Consider the following 18,923-nt stretch of genomic DNA (forward strand, 5'->3'; position numbering starts at 1 on the left):
TGTGGTTAAATATCATAAATAGATTTGAAAATAAAATGCAGAACTTCAGATAATTCAAAATCCCACCTTCGTAATATTATATACATTTATATAGAGTTGACATGTGATGTTTTGAAATGGTAACCACAGTCTTTAATTAATTAATTTATTTTAATTAAAATAATGTAACCATTTATTTTGTCCTGGCGGACTTGCCAAAATTGACAGGGAGTGTTTATATGTTTGTGAGTGAGCATGTGTGCTGTTGGTGAGGATTGTAAGGAAGTAAAGAAGAGAGAAGCTATGTACCGACCGTCTTGCTGCACTGCACTGCTGTGTTCTGTGCGGGACATTTACAACCCTCGGCTACAATAATATGCACTTTATGACTGTAGGCCTTAGTGGTTTTGGCTTGTGCTTTGTATATCAACATTTAATCTCAATCAAACGATACACAATGTAAAAGTAGACTCTGCATATTATCACACATGATCAGTAGTTTTGAGTGTTTAACATTCATTTTTGAGATATACAATTTACTGTCACTTTACTGGATCTAAACTTATGAGATCCGGGTGAGAATAATGGATATGTTTTAGACTGATAAATGACCAATATGTTTGATATAAACATTCTTTACTTTGAAACAGAAAGGACAGCAGTCCTATTATCACATACCAGAGTCACGGCTCGTGTTTCCATTTGTAGGAGGAGCTAGGTATCTGGTGCTGCGGCCGCTGCCCCTGCGATGTGTTCAGGATCTGGGGTGGATTGTTGATCAGCCAACCCTGGTGGTGAAGGAGGCAGAACTGGAGGACATTTGCCATGGAAAGGCTCTGACCCAATGTAGTTCCAATGTAAGGTGGCGGAAATCCAGATGCATGGGCAGAAGCAGGAGAGAAAGGGACAATGTCACTTTGCCCTGAAACAGATGTAGAGTCATCAAGCCGTTAAGCATTTTGTTTTCATCTCAACTCACACTCAACGGATGTTGGGAATTGTTTGCTTGCAAACAATTCCCTTCGAAGCACTCTCAATCACGTTTGTATTTTTCCTGATCTCAATTGAGTTCACCCTGGAGCTCTTGTCACACCCTGCAGCAGTGATCAACAGAGTTTTTGTGAGGCTCCATCTCCAAAACACAGATATACAATATATGCCACATTAGGGAGGTGGATAGTGCCACATTCATCATCGCCATCCAAGTCACGTCACTGAATCGTTGAACTTTTAGCTGTCCCGCACTCCTCTCAGCAACTTTCAATGCTGTTATATGTTTATCCGCATTTACCGGTCAGAGCAAAAGGTCAGCAGAGACAGGATGAGCAACATTAATAAAATTGCATATATAATGAACAAGCATAAGGTCATGTGACTATAAATGGTGTATAGGCGTGAGGGTCCAGTCGTGAGATCAAGCTCAAGGCCAGTGAGGAGGGCGAGACCATACTGGATATACAACTTGATACAAAAATGAAGGCATTTGAGTTGTTTGAAGACATAAATGAGTGTGTGTTCTTGTACTTCTATCATTGTGTGAACCTGTATGAGTTTTTCATCAACAGAGTGAGGACATTTTTGCAAAGTGAGGGCATTTTGGCCGATCCTCACGCTGTAAAGCCTCATTTTGAGGGTTGAAACTACAAAATAGCTGGGTTATTACAATGGGTTTTTAGTTTGGTTCAGCGTAAAGGTTAAGGTAGGCCTTTTGTTTTAGATGGTTAGGTTTAGGGTGAGAGGCTGGGGAGAGCATCATGTTAATGTATGTCAATGACAGTCATCACTAATATAGGAAGGCAAACGTGTGTGTGTGTGTGTGTGTGTGTGTGTGTGTGTGTGTGTGTACTTTGTTTATGCTACTTTGTGGGTACCAATTCTTGACAAAACCCTATCCTTGTGAGGACAATTGGCTGGTCCTCAGGAGGTTAAGTCTCAATTTGAGGATGAAGACCTCAAAATAACTGGGTCATTATAATTAGGTTTAAGTTTGGTTCAGTGTCTTGGATAAGGTTAGCCAGTTGTTTTGGATGTTTAGGTATAGGTTAAGACAGAGGTGGGCAGTTAAATTTCCTAAAGGGCCACATTATAAACTGTGACAGTAGTGAGGGGCCATCATGCCAAAAGGAAGGCGGCGATGACTAAGAAACATGACGGGACAAAAAAAATCTTACGTAACAAAGAACGAACCATTCAATGGAAGCAAAGATATTAAGTGCAAATATGGCATGAAACCTATAAAAATATTGCATTTATTAGGCAATTATGCAATTTAAGTTGAATATAAATAATGAAACTAGAGCAAAAATATCTATGAAATATTAAAAGGAAATTAGAATATATATTTTCAATTTTCTTTTCATGTATTTTGAGGAACAAAAAATACTCACTAAAATAGCAGATGAAAAGAAATTTAAGTCCTGAACATGTTATAATCATTCTTGAAATAGTAATGCTAAGAAAGAAACAAGACAAAAAATAGTCCGAAAAATGACTACTTATCAGTTGTATAGTTTTAGTCCGACCTCATGAGGGCCGCAAAAACACAGGAAAAGGGCCGCATATGGCCCCCGGGCCGCACTTTGCCCAGGTCTGGGTTAAGAGGATGGGGAATGCATCATGGCGGTGAGAAACCTCACAACGTCCCCACAAGCATAGAAGAACAAACATGGGCGTGTGTGTCTTTGAGCTTATCTATCCTATTGAGGACCAATTTTGGGAAGTTTGTGAGAACATCGGTCTTAGCTAGGACCGTTTTGTCGGTTCTAATAAGGTTATGCCCAAATTTGAAGGTTAAAACGTCACAATAATGCTTGTTTTGAATGGTTAGGTTTTGGGTGAAGGCTGGTGAAAGCATGAAAGTCAATAAAGAACCCCCTCCTCAAATAGGAGAATTGTGTGTGTGTGACTAATAGATTTATGCATCTGTATTCATTTTGATCTCAGTATTGGCCTTTGCACATTCTGGTCTTGACTTCAACACTGCATTTCAACTGGATATATGAAGTTATACATGTTGTTTATTCGTCCAATTGTGAGTTTCTTTATTAATAATACACTCATGTTATTTTCTTGTTTTTTTGCTTGGTTCCTTTTGTTGCGTCTTTGCTGTTGACAGCACAATTATTCCTCCGTTTAGATCTTTTGTTTTTACAGTAATGTCTAGCTGCAGTGCTGCTTGGCTCCAGCAGATGGCAGAGTGGGTCAGTTTAAGAGGATGACTCAGGCTTTATCCGAGACCTAGGCCTCGGTGTTGGACACCACATTGTCTCACACCACCACAATCCAAAGCCCCAAGTTCCCCGTGGAAACGCTACATTTGAAATGATTAGCATTAGCTCGTGCCGCCACATTGAGCTGTTGATGTTGCAAAATTTCCCAAGCCCTTAATGGGTTTAGATTAATCATCATTGCATCCTTATTTCAACCGGTTTAGCAGGCGGGACACTCCCTGCTCTCGGATCGAATTGGAGAATGCAAGTGTTTTCTTGTGACTAGACGACAAAGGGTGTGTGTGAGTGAGAGAGAGAGAGAGATCCCTCCATCCTTCCTGGTGGGAGGTTTGAGATGCGCAGAACCGTCCGCTAGCGACGCATCTTCCTGGCCTGCCCCCTTCTCTCTCTCTCTCTCTCTGTCTCTCTCTCGCTTTCCTCCTCTCTCTGTCTGCCGCTACCTGACGGGAAGTGCGCGGAAGCCGACGGGAGAACCTGGCGTGTCTGGCGAGGGGCCCTGGCTGCGTTATGCTGCGGTAAAGGCGCCGGTGTTTACCAGGGGATGTAGAGAGACCGGACCGCGCCGTGTCTGCTCTGCCCGGCCCGCTGCACCGACCCGCGCGCGGCCTGCCAAGCACACAAGATGTCGACCAGAACGCCATTGCCTACAGTCAACGAGCGGGACACCGAGAACGTAAGTGCTGACACCCAAACACGCCAGAACCCCGACCCGGACGTGCGCTCGTGTCGCTTGTCGATAGAATAGCGCGGTTGTTGTCGCCGTTTGCGAGGTGGAAGTGTTGCAGAGAGACCCAGCCAATGACTAGTCCCTTCCTCCTCCTCCCTCCCAGGGTCTTTATTCCCGTCACGGAGACGAGAACAAGCCTGAATAAAGGTGCACTTCCTTTCTGTTCATGATAAAACAACGCACTGCGCCATGTGTGGCCTCCTCTCCTGCCACCGAAGGGTGTTTTCTGGTCAATATTTCGGGGGTTGGGGGAGGATGATGCCCTACTTTTCAATGGCAACGCTTGGAAGCATCGCAATGTGACATCCATCACCTATTAGGCCCCGTGGTGGCCCTAGTGGAGGGGGGCATCCCTCACCCCTGCTCCAGACAAGCAAACACCGAGCAGCATAGATCATTCCCTGTGAAATTATCCGACTTTATCACTCTGATAAAACAGGCAGCACTCGTTCCTCCATTTGTCAGAATGCTGCATTTCCTCTGGTCAATAACTGAATGTTGTAAAGCTGAATCGTTCTTTGGTTGCCACGATGGGCCAATTTAGGACAGAAATTATTGATGTATGTATATTTAAAGCTGGATTTTCCCAAGATCATAACTTTTAACTACAGAAGTTCTTTGTTAACAGTGTCGTAAAATTACAGTGATACTTAAGCAAAACATCTCTCCCCAGCATCTCTTCATATTTGAAACATGAATGGAGTTTTACACACTTTTACACACCTTTTCTACATTTGCTTTAGTTAAAAACATCAATGTGTATTTGTATACATTGAACTCAACTTAATAAAAAGCGGGGAACTTGTTGCTATAACAGTCCCATCAGGGGTTCCCGCAGCGAGTCTGTCTGCAACACCTATTTTGATTCGTCCGAGTCACACCTGCTGGCCTCCCCTAACTTTTCCCTCTGTAATACTTATTTCTGATCTTGCAGATATACTCCACTATCAGTTCTCTTTGTGGCTAAGTGTAGCAAAGTGAAATGGACCATGTTTGATCAGTGAAGCTTTCAAAATTTCATTTATGCATTTTATTATGAACTCACATTGTAGGTCTGGCTTGTAACAGGTTAAATGATGGAGGAGCTTTTCACTTGCAGACTGTCTGTATAACTGTGGGCTGAGTGTTGCATTTGCCAGTTTCCTAGTGTTTCCTTAGCATTGTTGCCCTCTGACGTATTGCTGCTAAACATAGCAGCAGATGCTTATGTCGTGCCTAGGACCTTGGTGCATACACTACTGCATGAAGCAAACAGCTATCTAATAGAGGCATTCTAACATTCTGAAGTAAGCTGTGGTCTAAGAGACAAGACGCATGAAGTTGCTTGATGGCTATAAAAGCACTGCCTCAGCAACACTGGCCAACCGTACCCATCTCTATTGGACTCCAGTGTGCAGCCCGAGGGTCCACTAAAAGTCCAACTGCATTGCATAACAGCTTATTACTCAGAAAGACAAGTGGCTTTCAGTGCAGCGAAAGAAGAAGGCTTTCTTAGTTTTGTGCCTGTCTGTGTGTACATCTTTGCTTATTTGTGTCAGCGGAGACTGAAAATGGCCATTAATTCAAAGGCCTAAACTGCCCTATTTAAGCTTTTTCTTTTTTTTACAATTGGTATGCCTGTTTCTCAGCGATATCTTGACACGATCATGATGCTTGCTAGTTCATAAGCATAACTATGCAAGTATTTCTGCCTCACCTTACAAAAAAATCTAACATTGGAAAGATACCAGGAAGAAAACACAGAATCACAGCAGTTCTAGTTTCCAGTGTGCATCTAGGTGCTTTATACTAGCCAGGACAAGTCAAGACAAGAATACTTTCCCTTCTGGGTGGACACGAACGAAACAGATGCAGGAGTCACTGAAGTGTCATGACGGGTGGTGGTTACGCTGCAACTTGCTTGCTACTCAGGCTTAGACTTTGAGATGCTCTCAGGATACACCTTCCTCTGCTGGGAGTTCCTCTTGCCCTTCCCTTCTGTGGACACAGCAACAGTGTTGGCAACACTATAAAGTGGATAGGCGTCAGCATTAGCCACTTGGTACACAAACCTACTGCAAAAAAAACAACAAATGAAAGAGTGAGGCTTGCCTACAATCTATGTTTCAAAAAATGTTGGGGTTTTTTTTTGACATAGGTAAAAGTAGAACGTTCTTCGCCATCAACTCAGAAAGCGTAGAACCAAGGTGGACTTGCAGATTAAAGGCCCATTCATGAGACACGAAGAGGACATCACCATGGTTGGAAATTCTCTGTCCTCCAGGTGCAATATATTTAATGACCTCACCGAACACCGCCTCCAACAATGCGGCCTCTGTTTCGTCGTTTGTGCAAGAGTTGTATTGTCAATACTACTTCAGTTGCCAGTTTGTCGATGTCATAAACGTTTGACTCTGGGCTGCTCCCCCTGGTTGTTATATTGGGGAATAGCAAGACCAGCACATGGATGCATGTGATCCGTCACGGTATTGGGTACAATTTTGTACATAAATGGACCATAAATGGGCTTTAAAGATGTGACGTGCCGCAGTTTTATCTAGGGCTGAACGATTTTGGAAAATAATCTAATTGTGATTTTTTTTTCTCTCAATATTGCGATTGCGATTAAATGTGCGATCATTTTTCAAGGTCCTCTTCTCATGTATTTTACAGCAAACACAACTAATAAATCAATCTGTATTATAATGAACCATATATGATTCAGTATATATAATTGTTCTTCCTTGTAAGCTATTCTTATGTTAAGATAAAGGCAAATGAAGCATGAATAAAAATGAAAGATGGTTTATTTGTCTACTTCAGTTTCAACTGTAAACTTACTGAACTGATAAATCACACAAGCTAAAGTGCATATTACAACAATAATGCAAACCAATATGTGGCTTTACCACTCGTCCAACTCTTCATGTAAATGTAGATTGCACTTTTTAAGCACTGTCTGAACATAAACAGCCCATAATTAGTAATAAAAAAAAGCCAATTGGACAATAGACGTCACGTGACTACCGGGAACGCGCATGGAGTAACAGGCACGTATTGCCGCAACTTCTACGAGTGCGCATCAGTTTTATTTACAGGTGCGAGAAGAGGTGCAAAAGGGTCCACGCGCATACGGATTGTGTTCTACGAGTATGTGGAACTTATGCACCCGCTTTGGCGGTGGTTGAGGTGGAAAACCTAGCAATGTGTCACAATTGCAGTTTCAAGAGCTCGTGTTTAGCCACTTGTATATGTACGAAATTACTTTTCGTGTTTGTATGAATGTAAATCTTCTTTTTACACACACGTGTCACGGGGTTTACAGATGCAAATGTGCAGTTATGCGTATGTGCCTCTGACGCATGGATACGAGTCTTGTGTTACGGGTATGTGCCACTTTTGCACCCATTTTACCTCCATAGGCTAAAGCCGTAATTTACAGCTCAATGGCTAAAACTCCACCAACGTGAAAGTCACGTGACCAGTCAAATCACAGCCTTACGGTTAGAAAGTCACGTTTTATCATATTGCGGTATAATCGCAAATGCAATTAATCGTTCAGCCTTAGTTTTATCCAGTATCGTCCAGCTTCAGCCACAAAAAAGGGATTCCTGTTTGTTGTAATGTTGTACTCATTTGCAAAACTGTACGCGATTGGTCAATTAAGCGCAACGGAATTCCCCGCCCCACCAGGCCTTCTTTTGTTGTGACGGAAACGCCCAAGCTGCAGCTGAACCCTTCTCACTTTATTGCTTTAGAATCTGACTCATGTTAATTTTTGGTTAGTTACTGTGTGGTCGCAACCTATTATGTTGTGTATCTTAGTCATGGTGTCGTAACTCATGCTACCTTTTAAACTATTATTCCATCTCTGGGACTGGAGATCGCTGAAAAAATAAGCCTCTCAGTCCCTGCTGAATGTGTCAGTTTCATTCCCTTCTTGTCTACATAAGAAACAAAGATGTAACCACAAAAGTCAAGAGTGTAGTCAATGACCATTTTATACTGTAAAACTTTGAGTATTTAAGAGTTGTATCTATCAAATGTTGCTGTTGACGGTGACAAAGATTTCCTACAGACAAAGCCAGATTGTGTTATGGGATTCCGTACCGTCACACAAGCTGTCACACTGAGTGAGGTCTGAAGCCTGCAGTCAAACTCTCCTACAACCAGCATGCAAACTAGCAGAGGTGATGCGCCCCGCAGAGTATAGCGTTTCCGTGGTGAAACAGTAGCAGGGTAGTCTGGGTAACCAAACCAGAGGCTTTTCTTCTCAAGCTGGGTGTGGTTCTCTGGAGCAGAGGATCATGGGATTTCTGACCTGGTCTGACATCAGCAGCTGTTGTGGAGAAAGGCAATCAAACCCACCGAAGATGAGCATAGATGATGCCAGACTTGTAGCAAGCTGTGACTAATTCACCTTCACATGCAAAATCAGAGGGTCACTCGTCATCAGCCGGTTTCATTTTCTGATCACTAGACTTAATAGCACAAATTTTCTTGGTGTGATGTCAAATGCTCTGAGGTGAATCGAACACTCTTTTCTTCAGATCACGTCTCTTGAAAGGAAAGCTCTTCAGGTCGTGAGGTTAAGAGGTCACACTTTGTCAAGAGAGAAAGATTTTTTTTCCCCTAAAATTCTTATCAGACTCCCACGCTCTTCTGTCTGCATATGAATTCACTACATTTGCTCAACACTTGCTCCTGGCTGAATTTGTGTGACTGTGCTTTCGTAATATATCTAAGCTGATTTACCATTTTTTTCCCCCCAGCACTCGTCAGTAGATGGCTTCGTCGAACCTCCAGTTCCTCCGACAAAGTCTGCAAGTCGCCACAGCTTGCCGCGATGTCGCAACTCTTTTACCTCCACCGAGGAGCAACCTCATATTGGCAACTATCGCCTTCTAAAGACCATTGGGAAGGGGAATTTTGCCAAGGTGAAGCTGGCACGACATGTCCTGACAGGGCGAGAGGTGAGGCGTTGTTCTTGCGCAACAGTTTATTTTCCTGAATTACATGTGGCAACGTTGGATAATCAATCAAATTATGGCTATTATAAGAGCTTTTATTTGATGTTCAACTTAGATAGATAGATAGATAAATACTTTATTAATCTCCGAAGAGAAATTCCCATTTCCTGTCTGGAGATGGCGTTGTGCAGAGGATGACTAGGATTGTCAATGATGGACAGAAGCCTGTTCAACAATTATGGATCATATGTGACTTTTTTATATCCTCAAAGGGGGATGAAGGTGGTGAGGGTCCTTCGTTTGCCTTTGCAGTGATAACTTGTTTGTTATCACTTTTGTGTCCAGCATTTAGATTAGATCAGATTAGATGGTCTTTATTAACTACTGTTATTTACACAACCACCCCTTTCTTATGAGTACTTGACTTTTTCCAATACATTGTAATGACCCTTTTATACTTAAATAAATATTACATTTAAGTGCTCATTATTTCTTTCTAACTCTTGATATTCACATAACAATGAACTAGTTTTCATACACATAATAATGCACTGAATTATCTGATTTTCCCCCTTAAAACTATGGCTATAATTCAGTATATTGTTCAATTAGTATTGCAATATTACATATCATCACTCCTGTATCGGGATACGAATTGTTTCTCAAAATACCTTCCACTACACAGCCCTAGTAAGAATTTTGTTTTTGTTTGAAATAATAGAATTATGATCTCATCTTGTGTTAAAAAACACTATTTGGCTCAACAAAATGTTGAATGCTTGTCTGCATTTGAAAAAGGCTGAAAAACACCAGAAATGTCCTGGATAGATGCAAAGAACATCAAAATACATGAATTAAGTTCTGCTTCATTATGGAAAGAAGTTTAACATTGATCATGAACTTATTTCACTTGATGTAGTTGTAGTTTGCAGACAAACTGCTGCAAAATGAAAGCAAGTCACTGCCTTTATGACAGGACACTGGAGTAGCTCTGTCATGAAGAAGCTTAATGCTTCCTCCTAGAGGAAGTAGGGAAAGGGAATATTGTGTGACTCCTCATTGTCTGTATTTGTTGTGCATAAATGTTTGAGCTGCTTGATGATGCACGGTTGTGCATTTCCAAAAATAATAAACACTCATCCACCCAATTAATCAAACTCTGATGTTAATAGCCCAAGCTTCTATTTTTGCAACGTATTTTGTGTCAGGTTTCTGAAAAGAAGGTGAATACAGTCGAGACTATAGACGATGTCTGATTCAGTTACTCAATTCAGACTGTATATTAGATTAGATTGTCTTTATTCTTCCTTCAATAGTAGTTCAATTTAGGTTGCATTATCACCTCAATTGTTATGCCCATAAAAATATACCAATAAAATACCCTTAAGCTGTTTCCCCTTCCTGTTTATACGTTAAAAAAGTATCAAGAGCTGAAGACTTTCTCGACATAACAATGTCAGGTCAATCGTAGCTAAGTGATAAGATGATTCTGTTTTCCAGACGTCTACATTTGAAATCGCAAACCATTGGAGAACCCAGATCGAAAGCTGTTCCGCAGACATTACTAATGGGTCTGGTTTCTGCTCGCATAAGCTCCAGGGAAGTGACAGGGATAATCTAGCAGGTTATCTCTTCTACAATGAAAAAGATGTAATGTGACGTGAACAGACGGGGGGGAGTGATACGCTTGAAGTCATTGATTGTCTCACTGTGAATTAATTTTTAGTCAGCAATGTGAGGAGATGATACATTTGTTTGTTCTGCATGAACATTTCCATCTTCCATTTTAAGGCTGAACATGCATGTTTCTGTGCAGTTTCTCTTCTCACCAAGTATCTTAGAGCAGTGAGCTGCCAGAGTGATAGATTCTCCTCTATAGTGCGTCTGTAATTAAATCTCCTGCTGCCCTGAGGTGACTACAATGGCCTGCAATTTGTTTGCCATTATTCCGTCACCAGGAGCCACTGTGTTCACTCCCAGACCTCAGGAATTCTCTGCTATATCTTTCTAGGCTCCAGTCATGCTTAAATCATTAGGTTTCCTGATGGATGTTTGTGGGTGAAAATGTTCGGGAAGATGGAAGAGGGGATGGATTGATCTTTCCAGCGTCTTTTAATGCTGATGTGTAAAGGGCGTATTGGCTATGCTGCAGAGGGTGTGTCGAGAAGGTCAGGAGCTGCTTGGTGTGCCGAGTGTTTCTGCTGGCTCATCAAAATGCAGAGGCATGAAGTGAGAACAGGTGGAAAGTACAAGCCAACTTAAAGTGATGTTATCACCTTTAAAGGAGCATATGGTGAGCTGCTTATCAGTTCAGAAATATCTCAAGTCCTCAAATCTCCACCAGTCTTCACCCAGCAACGTGAACAAAGTGAAGTGAATTTTGTCACCACAGTCACATGAAAGTTTAGTTATATTTGTGACTGGTTTATGTGACTATGGCGATACACTGCAGCGTTTCCGTTACATGTAAACATACATGATCGTGGTGCACTGCCACGGCTTACATAAGCCTTGCCTTCAGAATAATAGTCTCTCTTCTAATGTTAAATCTCACTTGATCAAATGTATTAAAACATTGAAATGAGTAGGAAACACATTATGCATCACGGAAGTGGACATGATTATGGTAGTTTTCTGTGTGTTTTTAACGGAAGAGAAACATATTACGTCCACTGCTGGCAGGCAGAACTTAAGTCGCACACCTGACCTCTGAAAAGACGGAGCAGATAAGTTTTTACTGTCGCCAATTTGATAAATGAGAGAACTCCCCCCCCCTCTGCTTCCTTATTTCTCTTTTGGGTTGCTTCTTTGATTGGGTGTGTTCCATTCTGGCTGGGATCAAAATGGAACGGAGCCCTAATACAACTGAATTTCCCCAAATCCAAATAGAAGTAGAGATATCTCCCCCAAAAATCTAATCTTTTGCTATGTTTCCTTCTACCAATTTTTAACAACAACTTTTTGAGTTGTGAACCAAACAACTGAACCCATTGTCCTGTTCTGTCTGATTTTTGTGGCCTTCTACTCAGTGCAAATCTAAATGTTATTCATCCTCTTAAAAAGAAAGGATGACATCTGCAGACATGTAGTAGGTGGCAGGGTTGAGAGACAAAGACATGCAAGGATTTGGAAGGCTGAATAAGAAAAGCCCACATAGGAAGCTTTGAACAGACTGAACCTTGCATGGTAATGATATATACAGGCACATTTGCAAAATGCTTCCCACTGCTGTACAGTATTAAGTCCATAATTTTGCTCCTCTCACATGGTGTGTGCATAAACAAGCCTTGAGAGTTGACAAATGTTCTGGATGCACGTGTTGTTTAAGCAGGCTTGAGGCTAGACAGAGCTGAGCATGATTGTGACTTATGCATACTTCCCAGAGGTACTGAACTTTCATCCTTGATAAAGTATAACAAACTCATTACAGCCTTCATTCATGTGAAGTTTTTATTCCTCATGGAGTCACGAGCACTGTCTCTTAGGATCCAAAAAGCCTCTGGTGACACCAACCTGAGAAAAACTTGAACTGAACTCTGAGTTCTAATTCAGGGTGTTCAGTTCAACAACAACTGTGTCCAGATACCTAACAAGTCATTGTGAGACCAATCGCAGTGCTTCATTACCTACTGTCCTTGCACTGTAGAGCTATTGTCTTGTGCTAAAACAAAACCTATTGGACTTCCCTTTGACTAATGTTTACATACTTGTGATTTATTGTTTCTACTGTGGCACATGTAGTCGCACCTATAGTTTCTCAGTCCGACAGTTATTCCCGTACTTAAATCAGTGAAGCGCCAGGATTAGCAGTCTAGATATCAACATTGATCTCAGCATATCATTTTCTTATACATTATTATGATCACACATCTATCTTTCATGGCACAAACCAGAAGTGAGAGGTGTGTGCAAGTGTGGTGGATCTTTGCTCCAAAACACTGTACAGTTTATCCTCGCAGGACCTGCGTGAGGTGAACAACATATGGCCTGTTTGCTACATGTGCGCTGAATAATTAACAGGGATGCCCGTTGCCCTTCTGTCAGTGTTGTGCTGAATTATTCAGCCACAAATCCGTCACTAAAAGAGCAAAAACCCATTTTTCACTCCAAAAACGAACTGATTCTCATGCAGTGCTGTGACCGCATCATCCCTCTGTGAGAGACAGAAGATGTAGACTTAAGGTTTCGATGCACCACAGTGAGCCCGTGTCCTCCATCCGGATGTGTACGAGCCGGCGGAGTCTGGCCTTCCTAACCTTTCCATCTGATATACTCATTCCTGATCTTGTCTTTTCTTGTCACTTCCATTGAGAACCTTGGTGTCATCGGCTGTGCTTCCTGTCATGAGGGTAGTGTGAAGGGCCTTCCTACTTATATTTTTAAGCAGGAAATCAGACTGTGACATTATACGCTAAAATATGGTATTTGAGTAGATGTATTCCTAGGTTTTATCTATATTTTATTTAAAGATCCGCAACTTGAAACATAAATATGCCACAATATTTATATTGGAATATTTAGTAAATTATAAGGAAAATATTATGATACAAAAGCCCCTTTTTTACAACTTACTGTTTATTTTTGTGAGACAAAAACTCCTATAAAAATGAGCATCCAATTTAAAGTGAAGCCCTAAAAAGTTTAGAATTATGATAAACACGCACGCTCATCGTGGCTACCTAAATAAATACCAGCAAAGAGCCACACTTTCCCTACCTCGCCGATACACCGTCACTTGTCTCCCCCGTCCCACCCTTTTCACCTTTCTTGATCTCTGTATTCAGATAAATTCAGGTGCATGAAAAGCCACATGCTTCACTTTGCAGGCCCTTTACATTGTCATCAATGTCCAGATAAGCAGAAGCACCGAGAGTCTTCCTTTCATGATGACTAAGCAGTTACTTCTTACTTCCTCTTTAAAGGACTTCTTCAAATGAATCTCAGCATTGCTGACAAATCTGTGCTGAGTCTTGACAAACTGTTTTTTTAATATGGTAATGTCCCTTAAAATTTTATGTGACAAGCATAAATATTCTCTTTTTAATAATGTCTACGGAGAGGAAGTGTCTCATAAATGAGAAATGTATTCCAGTAAATATCCTATAAACATTAACATCTTTCTAAGAGGACATTTTTGTCTTCCTGAAGGTAACTGTAGACTTTATGATGCCCTGGTGCCACAGCAGCGAGACTAACTGACATTATTGTACCAGTAAACACTGATGCATGTGGAACTCCTGTATAATCGCATCATCTTGTCCCGGTCCAGTGGTGAGTCTGCAGTTTACATCATTGTGGCTCCAGTGGCGTCTAAAGCTGCTGAGATTTCAGAAAGTGTGAGGGAGCCGGTCTGATTCACTGAGCACTTTCAAGTGATTACATAGATGGATGGATCAAACGGTGCCCAGAGCAGACCCACGGTCTCACATCCACATCACCTTCCTGGAAGCTGCTTTTGTTTAAAGGTCTGCTCTACTCTTAAGTTGGAAAACCTTGCTAAATGGTTCATAAGTATGCTTGAAGAACTGTTGATTCAGTTTTGGCCACAAGTACATGCTTTCTTGGCCACATTTGGTCATCAATCTTACATCAGCAGTCAAAATGGAAGAAGCCGCTGTCCAAGCATTGTCTGAAACAGAACATGTTTTTATCAAATATGATGTAAGCTGTATAGCTGCCAATAGCTTCAGTTTTTAATTCTTGTTTAGTTGCGCTAAAGAAGTTAACTTTTAGAAATGATACTCTTACATTGATAACATCTTCATAAATGCATTCAATAAGTAAGTAAAATAATATCCGATTATGCATTTACATAGGTAACTTTATTTATTTATTTATTTTACAAATATATATATATATCTGTTATTTGAACAACATTCCTCAGTATTTTTTGTACAATGGCGATGGTCACAAGTTTTACTGCAGCACAAACACAAATTTTACAGATTGCAATAAACTGACATTCAAATCTCAAGGCCGATACCGATATCAGTGCTTGCCGTGTTTTCACTAAAAATGGGTACTTGATCCTCGAAGATGTACTTGGCCTCAGCTTTTGTTTATTTTCAAGGATTCTGTATGGCACACTCTTGATACTATGGCAAATTTATATCGTATTCAAATTCATTATAATTCATTCATTAGTATCACTACTTTTTGGAATATTGATATATTTGACAAGGTCCTGGTATAAGTGATCTCATGGTTGTCGGTGGTTGTTACAAACAGATTACAACCGATGCAACAGCAATTCGCAGCTATCCTTCATTTTCAGTTTGAATACCATGTCAACAACAAAAGTCACATTGTTGTCTGTTGTATCCCTTCTTCACCTCCTTCTCTCTTTTCTTTTGTCAGGTTGCGGTGAAGATCATCGATAAAACCCAGCTGAACCCCACCAGTCTGCAGAAGGTGAGTCAGTCCAGGTTTCATGTTCTCTGTGCTTGTCAGCATTCTCGTGGTTCCCATCATCAATTTCAGCTGCTCTGTGTTTTGGCTTCTTGAACTTTGGATGTGCTCTTTTACATAATGTAATCAGACGTACACAGGAGGGACCACAAGGCTTATTCCACCCCCCCCTCCGGCCCCACTCTGTTGGTTTGTGGTTAGCAGCTGCTAAAAATACAGCCGCTTGTCTAGCGCTCATAACCAATTACGACAGCGCGGACCGTTTCCTGATTGAGTCTAAATCCTGCTCTTTCTGCTGATTAAATGCTCTCATTTCCACTCACACATCTTTGGTGGTGGATTACACAGTTGTTGGCCAATATCACCTACCACAGTTTGTAACTGATTTATTTTACCACCACACTCATGACAATGGAAGTATAGACAGCTATATATTCATACTGCATTACAGCGTTGTTGGTAAACTATCAAAAATGAGTTGAATCAATATTTTTCACTATTTCGAGGTTATATAAATGTTGACAACAAAACTGGAAAAACCAGGTCATGCAGGAGAGATCTGAGAAAAGTTTAGCTCTTCCTTGAAGAGTCAAAATAACTCAATTATTTTCCCAGTTATGAGAGGTATGAATGAGATGTAAGTCATTAACTTAAAATGTGAGGGTAGAGTTTAAAATGGCTAAGTTTAGCACTTGAAGGAACTAAATGTGTGTCTTAATAATTCATACTTGCTGCAGCCACAGAAGCTTGCAGTGCTTATTCTGTACCCTAAGAACTACAATGAATTCAGAAAACTACAACTAGAAGTCTTACCTTTTTCACTTATCCAGTAGAAAACTGCTTATATCCTAAGTTTGAAATTCAATGAGCTGTTGCTATGCTCTGTTTTGCATTAACTACAAAGGCTGGCTGTTTATTGATGCACATGTATTTTCCCCTGAAACATCATTCATGTTCGAAATGGCACATGATGTTGGTGGCATTTCTGCTGCTCTGGCAGTACTCTGTGTTCCAATTTCCAACTTGTATGCAGCAAATCATTTGATTATTAAGCTCTATGTTTCACCTTTGTCACCTTTGGTTTTATGTTTACCTGCTGCCTAATCCTTTTCTGACAGAACAAGTTACTGTTTTTATAATTGAGAAATGGTCAACATGTTCATTGATCTCTAAATATATTGAATATGGAAGCACAACATTTAAAAATTGTGGCAGAAATTTTTAATGCTCGTCTGAATACCTAATAATAACAAAAATGGAATATACGGAATACCAGCTGACCGGGGTGAGAGCTGCGGAGTCGGTGCTGTCACCGCTGAGAGTGGTGGATTGTGTTGCCAGATTTTTCTCGGGGCTTCGAGAATGGAGGAGTGAGTTGGCAGCATTTTATCAGCAGTCTCATAGACCTCATTTCACGTCTGTGGTGCATTTTTGCATTTAAAAAGCACATTCTATTATATCATGTTGATTAGAGGCGAAATTCTACTTCTTCCTTCTTCTTATAATGTTTGTTTAATTAATTTGTATAATTACTTTATTTTTTTAGTTTTTATTTTGTAATTATAGTGCCTCTTCAATACTATTTATTGTCTCAAATTATACATTTTTTAAAAATGTATTTTAATATACAAATTGTACTGTTATCCATGTAGAAGGTTTCCAAGTGTAAAATAAAATTCTACGGTACTGTTATGTATATTTTGTATTTGTGTAGTATATTTTTTAGGTTACACGTTTCCTTCTGTTTTAATTTTTTATTTTTATTCTTTAATTTTGTCTTGACACCTAATAGAATCCGTCTGACACTCCTCTGGAAAATACATTTCCTAATCAGTGTGTCTGTCGGCTGGAGCCATTGTTGTCTTCTATAAGAATTATTGTAATTGTGAATGAGAATTCTTAGCTCCCTGTTTCTGCGTTCATCTTATCTGGCCTCGATGCGTTTCATTGTGTGAGCTCTTTTGTCATGAGCTTTCTAATCCGTACGCTGGCAGCTTTATATTGAATATTCTGGTCTCCGTTGTGAGTTTGCGGCGCTTCGATCATCCGAATAAAAGAAATCCACTTTGACTTTACCAGGTCATGAGTGTTTACGTGGCCTTCGGGTCAGTTTGTCTGCTGTCAGGTGATCACTGTCGACGGGCAGACATGTGAGCCCACGGACCAATCAGATCGCTGCGATTAATTATTCAGTAGGACTTTTAGATGTCGCTGCAGCAAATCTAGGGGTCGCTGTATAAAAATCCCATCTCATTTTATTGAGGAGAGATGTGCGATGGCAGCACTGAGATATCGTCACATCACAGTTGTTTCTGTGACTGATGTTTGTTTGCGTAGCGATAATAAAACAATGCATGTATATCTCAGTCATCCACTTAGTGCTATTGATTTCAGTTATGGTACACACGCTAGCGTTCACTGCAATGCAGATCTGGTCTTATAATGCTGCAGTCGTCTCCTGAGCTGAATCAATTGTCTCACTGACTCTGTGTCCTGCAGGGTCCACCTTTGGCCATGGTCCCAGCATGAATCACAACTTTTGCTTTAGAATGTTAATTTAGTTATATTCATAGATAAGATATTTTGATGGAAAATCTGTGATGATTTTTAAATTATATGTATAAGGCTAGGACCAGATTATTATTATTATTTTTATATGTTTTTTATTTTAGTTTCTATTTTTTACCCTTATGTCAAGTTACTTTTATTACACTCTCTATATATTTTGAGATCAAGATGATATAAAATAAGATTAAAAAAAAAAAGATTTTTAAAAATAGCAACAAGGTTGTACATCTTTCATGGTCCTCTTTAACGGTCTACCTTAGAAGGCGTAGTCCTGCTCGACAGAAGATGAGGGAGGGTGGACATTCATTCCTCACTCCATGTTGACAAAAACAGCTGTAAATGCTGGGTCCTTCCCAGTGTAGAGGGTAAAAATTCCAACGTAGGAGAACCCTATGCTGCATTCAGTGCTGGGGAGGAACCTCAGTGTTGTAAAACCTCCCATTCATTTTATCCCTTCTATGGTTTCAAGGTATTCAAGGCTGAAGTCAGTTTTCTCCTAATAGCACACGCCTTGTGTCGCCACTGTGTAGACATAGCTCCATTCACACAGCAGGTGGAAGCACGGAAGTCTGACTGAAGAGTGGTATGGAGGAGGGTGCGGGTTAAGTGTTTCAAGCTCCCTGCTCAGATTTTTACAGCTTCTGGTGCAAATGCACTCTTGTCTGTTGCTTACTTCCTGCTTGTCTCACCTCACTGCTCACTGTCTACAAACCACACCCATTCACAAGTGCGCATGGTCTGTCTGTCTGTCTGTCTGTCTGTCTGTCTGTCTGTCTGTCTGTCTGTCTGTCTGTCTGTCTGTCTGTCTGTCTGTCTGTCTGTCTGCCTGCCTGCCTGCCTGCCTGCCTGCCTGCCTGCCTGCCTGCCTGCCTGCCTGCCTGCCTGCCTGCCTGCCTGTCTGTCTGTCTGTCTGTCTAGTCAGGTTTCAACAGTGGGGAATTGTCAGTAGCAGAAATCAGAGGAGATGGACCATGATAACAGTAATATCAATATACATAATGATTCAGCAGCTTTCACAAGACCATGCAAATGGTGTCGAATCTCTCTTTAAATATGTAATGC

At 40.8% G+C, this 18,923-nt stretch overlaps 1 protein-coding gene across 5 annotated transcripts in view; it reads left to right on the top strand.

The window, feature by feature from the left end:
- The first annotated feature begins 3,517 nt into the window (after positions 1 to 3,517).
- mark1 (MAP/microtubule affinity-regulating kinase 1) overlaps positions 3,518 to 18,923 on the top strand; it is a 30,793-nt gene continuing 15,387 nt past the window's right edge. Inside the window, exons 1-3 of one of the 5 annotated variants that reach the window (XM_053874780.1) lie at positions 3,518 to 3,882; positions 8,688 to 8,888; positions 15,243 to 15,296. In XM_053874780.1, coding sequence (XP_053730755.1) covers positions 3,832 to 3,882; positions 8,688 to 8,888; positions 15,243 to 15,296 — 306 coding nt within the window. In that variant the 5' untranslated portion in view covers positions 3,518 to 3,831. The remainder of the gene's footprint in view (positions 3,883 to 8,687; positions 8,889 to 15,242; positions 15,297 to 18,923) is intronic. The other 4 variants (XM_053874776.1, XM_053874777.1, XM_053874778.1 and 1 more) reach the window with 4 other exon arrangements.

The sequence above is a fragment of the Synchiropus splendidus genome, chromosome 9 (genome assembly GCF_027744825.2).
Source record: "Synchiropus splendidus isolate RoL2022-P1 chromosome 9, RoL_Sspl_1.0, whole genome shotgun sequence".
Taxonomy (NCBI): Eukaryota; Metazoa; Chordata; class Actinopteri; order Syngnathiformes; family Callionymidae; genus Synchiropus; species Synchiropus splendidus.